This window comes from Plecotus auritus, assembly GCF_963455305.1.
Source record: "Plecotus auritus genome assembly, chromosome: 6".
NCBI lineage: Eukaryota > Metazoa > Chordata > Mammalia > Chiroptera > Vespertilionidae > Plecotus > Plecotus auritus.
The window spans coordinates 94,454,045-94,461,358 of record NC_137773.1 but is presented as its reverse complement, the minus strand read 5'-3'; the positions used below and the strand labels follow the sequence as shown (position 1 = coordinate 94,461,358).

Genomic DNA, 7,314 nt, shown 5'->3' with positions numbered 1-7,314 from the left:
TGGGTCTGACAGTTACTTCAGCCAAGGTCTGTGGAGACTGAGCAGAGCCCGTGTGATATAAATTTCCTGGAGCTTCCCACCAGCAGAAAAGAAGCCAGATTTAACTCTTCTTTTTTTAAAAAAATATATTTTTGTTCATTCCAGAGAGGAAGGGAGAGGAAGAGCGATAGAAACATCAATGATGAGCGGGAATCATTGATTGGCTGCCTCTTGCACGTTGGACCGAGCCCGCAACCCAGGCATGTGCCTTTGACTGGAATCAAACCTGGAACCTTTGGGTCCCCAGACTGATGCTCTTTCCACTGAGCCAAACCAGTTAGGGCTTAACTTTACTTTTAATTTTACAGTTTGGTATCTGATTTACTTACTTCCCGAGTCTGAATCTACACACTTAAATCAGGGGTCAGCAAAGTACTTCCTAAGAGCAAATCCCACCCAAAGCCTGTTTTTGTAAAGAGGTTTTATCAATAGGGTGATGGTAGCCCTTTAAAGGTATGTCTACATTCTAACTCCCAGTAACTGTAATTGTGACCTTATTTGAAAAATGGCTCTTTCTAGAAGTAATTAAGGATCTCAAGATGAAATCATCCTGGATTAGCCAATTGGACCCTAAAACCAATGACCAGGCTCCTTATAAGATATACAGTGGAGAGGCACAGAGAAAAGGAGACCCTATGTCTCCTGAGATTGGAGTGATGCAGCCACAAAGCTCAGGGATGCTTGGAGGCACTAATAGCAGGGTGAGGCAAGGAGCACAGCCTCCCTTGGAGCCTCTACAGGGAGTGCAGCCTTTCTGACACACGGAGTTTAGACTTCTGGCATCAAGAACCTGATGAAATAAATTCATGTTGTTTTAAGCCACCCAGTTGGGACTTAGTTGTTACAGAATCCACAGAAAATAAATACCTACAGCCAAGCTCATCCATTGGGTATTGTCAACAAGTGCTTTCACACTACAATGGCAGAGTTAAGCAGCTGCAACAGAACACTGATGGTCCAATAATAAACTTATCTAGTTCTTTAAAAATATGTTTGGCAGTGACTGCTCTAAGTCACTATCAGGTACTGATTTTATATTCAAAGTACTCTTTCCCGTCATAAAGGAATGCTCTGAATAGCCTCGCTGGCCAGAAAAAAAATATGTACCTATATGAGTTTAAAGATATGAATGCCTTTAACCCAGAGGAAAAAATGGAATAATTGGGTCTAGAGAACTTGTACAAAGAAAACTCTATCTCTGAAGCCAAAATAATTTACCCCCCATCAAGTGCATCCTCAGAATCAATCTCTGGTTTTCATAGTTGAGGTCAAAGAGAAGTTTCTGGGAGGTTCCTATTTGGCATGGGTGTGGTCAGGGACATCACTAAATCTCTGAGTCGAACACTCAGTGTGACTCACAAGCTCAAGATGCTAACCTGTCCAGGTGTCCTGCATGAACGCTTACATACCCTGTGGAGATGTTTATTCTAGGGGAGGTGGACCCATCAGTAGGAATTGAATATGCATCTGGCCCCCAAGGTGAACCCATGGAGACTGAACTGGCAGAAAAGTTGCCTTCTATTTATGGCCACTTGGTTTCAAGGGAGCTGAATTGCTTAGAGAACTGAGCAACAGTAAATCAGTTCATTTAATGAGGAGCTCTGAGAATTAAGCCTCTGGACCTCCTTCTGCAGACTCACCTGCAGCTCCTCAGACACAGGCTAAAAGCATCCTCTCTGTGCCTCTCTAAGATGTTCAACTGCTCTGGAAAACCAGAACTTCACCTCAACTTTTTGCCCTATCCACATCAATTGTCCAAGGAAGGAAGGACCAGTAGAGCCAAATCCAGTGAGTGATGCCATTGGGGGTGCCAGAGTGAGCACTGTGGGAAAGCATTGTGGGGAGAAGTAAAGCTTGTAATAACCATGTCTTCTGGGGAACAGTCAGGCTGAGAAATAGTGAAAGGGATGGACTCAAGATCCAGCACATTTGGTGTCCTTAGCTCTGAAGGGTTTCTAACAACTTATTCCTTCTCAGCCGCTTTCTTTTATATATTTTTTTTATTTTTTTTTTTTTACAGAGAGGAAGGAAGAGGGATAGAGAGTTAGAAAAATCGATGAGAGAGAAACATCGATCAGCTGCCTCTTGCACGCCCCCTACTGGGGATGTGCCCGCAACCAAGGTACATGCCCTTGACCGGAATCGAACCCGGGACCCTTGAGTCCGCAGGCTGATGCTCTATCCACTGAGCCAAACCGGTTTTGGCTCAGCCGCTTTCTTCTCACCATCTCAGAACACAATTCCATGACTCTCTCCTCCCATAGCAGGAATTGACCCCTCCGTTCTATCTGCTCAGCTCTCAGGATTCTTTCTATTTCAACCTTCACATTTCCTTTTCTTTGTGAAGCATTGACAGAGTGAGGCAGCCTTGCAGAGTAGAAAAGCACTGACTTAGAGTCAGGGAGCTGTGAGTTCTAATTCACTCTTATCCAGCTAGTGCCTGATGGACCTGGGAACTCTTCTTACATTCTGTGGGTCTTTCTCTATCAGCACAAGAGTGAGTAGAAGGAGATCTCAGAGAATGCTCACGGACGACCAGGTGCCATGGATCAAGTGCCAGAACCAGTGCACCTGGCTCTCTGGTGGGCTCTGCACTCCTATTATTTTTCCATCATTAGCAGGAACTGGCCTTTTACACTGTTCGTGCATTTATTGCATTGAATTCCAGATTATTTTTACTGTGTCCCTAAACAAGACATGCCTTTTACATTGTGATAGCAACTTTTGCACACAAACACAGAAACACACACACACACACACACACACACACACACACACACACACACACCTGAACAAAGGGAACCACATACCCTCACTATGTATGATGCACTCTAATATTTTCTTTTGTGCCTCCTTGACTCTATTCTATTTCACCATTCTGTGTCCTTTTTGAGTCTTTAACACCTATATCAAGTGTCATCTCAGGGCTTTTGCACTACCTCTTTTCCTACTTAACCACCACCCCAAATACCTCATGTCACCCTCTCTGTCTTCCTTGAGGTCTCTGTTCCATTGTCACCTTGTTTGCAGGGCTTCCTGAACTCCCAGTATAAAATAACACCCATCTACTCTCTTTTATACCTGCTTTCTTTTTTTATCCACATGACACCATCTAACTTGGTATATGACATATACTGTACATTATATTGTATGTGTTCTTTAACTATCATTATTCTAAGAATTTTGTTTCTGAGCATCCTGTACACTTTCCCTACAGACGGGAAATGTCAATAAATATTCCTCAAGTGCATGAAAGCATTTCTCATGAAAACAGTGTAATCCATGAGCACCTTGGAAACAAAGATTGAGGAAGACAGGAATTCCTAATCAGAGATGTCATGAGGATGATATGTACAAAAAATAACTATTGTTGCTTTATTACAAAATATAATTGTAGCATTTAAACTGTGCTTGTAATGGCCATTATTTAAAAACGAATCATGCTATTTTTTCTTTCCTACTAGTCGCCTCCACCCCATGGGACCTGGGAATGATACTCTGATTTCAGAATTTCTTCTTCTGGGATTTTCAGAGGAACCAGCACTGCAGCCCCTCATATTTGGGCTTTTCCTCCCCATGTACCTGATCACTGTGTTGGGAAACCTGCTCATCATCCTGGCCGTCAGCTCAGACTCCCACCTCCACACACCCATGTACTTCTTCCTCTCCAACCTGTCCTTGGTAGACATCTGTTTCACTTCGACCACCATCCCAAAGATGCTGTGGAACATCCAGACACAGAGCAGAGTCATCACCTATGAAGCCTGCATCACACAGATGTATTTTTTCATATGCTTTGCAGGACTGGATGACTTCCTTCTAGCTGTAATGGCCTATGACAGATATGTGGCCATCTGTCACCCCCTGCACTATATGGTCATCATGAACTCCCGGGTATGTGGACTGCTAGTTCTGGTGTCCTGGATCATGGGTGCCCTGAATTCCTTGGTACAAAGTTTAATTGTGTTGCCTTTGTCCTTCTGTACAAACTTGGAAATCCCGCACTATTTTTGTGAACTCAAAGAGGTGGTCCAACTTGCCTGTTCTGACACCTTTCTTAATAACATGGTGATGTATTTTGTAGCTGTGCTACTGGGTGGTGGTCCCCTCACTGGCATCATTTACTCTTACTCTAAGATAGTGTCCTCCATACGTGCAATCTCATCGTCTGAAGGGAAGTATAAGGCATTTTCTACCTGTGCATCTCACCTCTCAGTTGTCTCCTTATTTTATGGAACAAGCATAGGAGTGTATCTCAGCTCTGCTGCTGCCCAAAGCTCACATTCAAGTGCAGCAGCCTCAGTGATGTACACCGTGGTCACACCCATGCTGAACCCCTTCATCTACAGTCTCAGGAACAAGGACATAAAGAGGGCTCTGAAAGGATTCTATGGGATGGCAGGTACAAAGGGCACAATCATCTCAAGGTAAAAAGTGCCCATAGTTTTGGGGCTACAGAACTAAAAACCAGAAATTGTGATTCTTTAATCACATTGTGTTTTTTAGACTTGTTCCTTATGGTTTTTTAAAATATATTTTTATTGATTTCAGAGAGGAAGGGAGAGGGAGAGAGAGATAGAAACATCAATGATGAAAGTACAGTATTAATCAGCTGCCACCTGCATATCCCCTCCTCAGAATGGAACCCACTACCTGGGCATGTGTCCTGACCAGAAATCCTATGGTGACCTCCTGGTTCATAGGTTGATGCTCAGCCACTGAGAAACATAGGCCGGGCCAGATTTGTTCCTTTTATTCTGTCCTTGAATTTCCTTTGTTTGTTTCAACTTCTCTATACAATTTAAGTAACCATTTTATTAATCTTCCTGCTTTGTTATATAGACAGTTTTCCCTTTGTCTTTTTTTAACCTTCCCAAAGTATTTTCCAATCTTGGTCAGAAATAGTGAGAAGTTTTCATTTACTTCACTAGAAACATTGATGTCTTAAGAAAAATTTCTTCTCAAATGACATATATCATTGTAAGTAATTTGTTCTGTTTTGTAGGTAGAAGAGTAATAAGTGGTATTACTCATGTAGAAAAACTGCACTTGGCTACCTAATCCATTGTATAATTTCATTCCATAAAATCTTAAACCTCAGTTTTCACCACGTGTCCCTCATTCTCTGTACATTGGTACCTTAACTGCTCTTCCTGATATTATAGATTTTATCATTGTTCCCTATAAGTCTCAGTCTATTAATAGTGATGCAATAGGATAGGAATGCCTGGGTACTGGCCTGGTTCCTACTAGTTGTTCCTCAGACCAGAGTCAATGTCCTGCGTGGATGGACTCTTGTGGTCCTTACTATAATTACAATAACCATCATGGAACTATGAAAACTTAAGGTTTATTACTCACAGGTCCTGTATGCCCAAAAGCCACACAGGAAGCTGTGTGTATGCATGTGTGTATGTGTGTGAAAGAGAGAGAGAGAAATGGGCTTGGGCTGAAGGACTCTGCCTCTACTGGGGACCAAAGGCAGGATGGCTATGGTTTTGTGGGTTTGATTTTTTTAAATGTATCTTTATTATTGAAAGTGTTACAGATGTCCTTTTTTCCCTCCATTGACCCCACTCCCTCCTCTCCCAAAACTTCCCATCCTGTGCCTTGCCCCTCTATTATCTGTGTCCATGGGTTATTCATATATCCATATAAGTTCTTTGGTGAATTTCCGCCTCCCCTTCCCTTCCCTCTGAAGATCCACAGTCTGCTGCATTCTTCCATGTCTCTGGATCTATTTTGTTTGGCACTTTATTTTGTTCAAAAATTTCTCTGACTGACTTATTTCATTTAGCATAATACTCTCCAGGCACCTCCATGCTATTTCAAAGGTAAGAGATCCTTCTTTTTCCAACTGCATAGTATTCCATTGTATAAATGCACCATTGTTGTTGTTTTTATCCATTCTTCAATGGATGGGCACGTGGGCTGTCGCCAGATCTTAGCTATTGTAAATAACACTGCTATGAACATAGAGGTACTTATTCTTTCTTATTAGTGTTGCAGGCTTCTTAGGTTATATTCCTAGAAGTGGGATCACTGCGTCAAATGGCAGTTCCATTTTTTTTTTTTTTTTTTGAGGAAACTCCACACTGTTTTCCACTGTGGCTGCACCAGTCTGTATTCCCACCAGCAGTGTACTAGGGTTCCCTTTTCTCCACATCCTTACAAGGACTTGCTGTTAGTTGATTTATTGTTAGTAACCATTATGGCAGGTGTGAGGAGGCACCTCATTGTGGTTTAATTTGCATCTCTCTGATGATTAATGACATTGAGGATTTTTTCATATGACTCTTGACCGTTTGTGCGTCCTTCTTGGGAGAAGTATCTATTTAGGTCTTCCACCCATTTTCTGATTGGGCTGTTTGTCTTCCTTTTGTTGAGTTGTATGAGTACTTTATATATTTTGGGTTTGATTTTTATTTGAAACCTAAGAGCAGGAATTGAGGCAGTGGAAAGAAAAGCAGGGTCATTCATGTGGCCAGTTGTCAGGTTACTCAGGGTTTTCAAAAGGGGAATTTATAACATGTTAAATCTTGTGTAAATATCACACAAATTCTATGTCTGTTCCTGTGTGTAATTTCAAATGAACTTTGCTTCCTAGATATATATATTGTCTAATGTGAAGTTCCTCCCTTTGCTTGTTTTGAAAATGTTTCTAATTAAGAATAAAATTCCATATATTAATTATTCCAAAACAAAATCATTAAATTTAAAATAAAAGGGGAACTTCATGGGTGAGGGCAATATGATTGCTTACATAGTAGCTGTGTCATGCATCTGGCAATATGATTATTTGTGATGGATGTATTTGAAACAAAAGCTTAGTCAAACACGCTACTGTACTTTATACCTAATTTCCAGGTTTCAGTGTTGTAATTAACTGAGAATCCTGAAAAGCTACCACAGTTACTGGCAAAAATGGATTATCAAATATCTCTCTCCCAGTGGAACCTACGTGGGAACATCCGTGAGAGGTTCAGAGACAGGAAGAGCAGTGAGGTAGTGTATATGTGACATTCTGAGCTAAAGATGAGGTAAAGCTCCTGAGGCTTCAGAAGGAAGGAAGGACATTGCAGGACAATGAGAAGAGCAGATGTTCAGTAATTAGAAATTTGCTCTGCCCTATATACTGGTATAGGTCATAAATGTTTTCTCTGATGATAACTCTTATTATAAGAAAGACCCAAAACTTAAATTCTTTAAGGGAGAAGTAAAAGTTTCCCTTGGACTCTCAAGGTCTCAGTTGCCTTCAGCTCAAAAATGATCCAA

At 41.4% G+C, this 7,314-nt stretch overlaps 2 protein-coding genes across 2 annotated transcripts in view; one reads left to right on the top strand and one right to left on the bottom strand.

The window, feature by feature from the left end:
• Positions 1-7,314, bottom strand: part of LOC308251761 (olfactory receptor 7A10-like) — a gene marked incomplete at both ends in the record, with an annotated part of 299,707 nt that overhangs the window by 98,968 nt on the left and 193,425 nt on the right. The window lies entirely within an intron of this gene.
• Positions 3,517-4,470, top strand: LOC308249726 (olfactory receptor 7A5-like; the record flags this gene model as incomplete). Its single annotated transcript, XM_080671475.1, has 1 exon — positions 3,517-4,470. One exon carries the CDS (start codon positions 3,517-3,519, stop codon positions 4,468-4,470), a length of 954 nt encoding a protein of 317 aa, XP_080527601.1.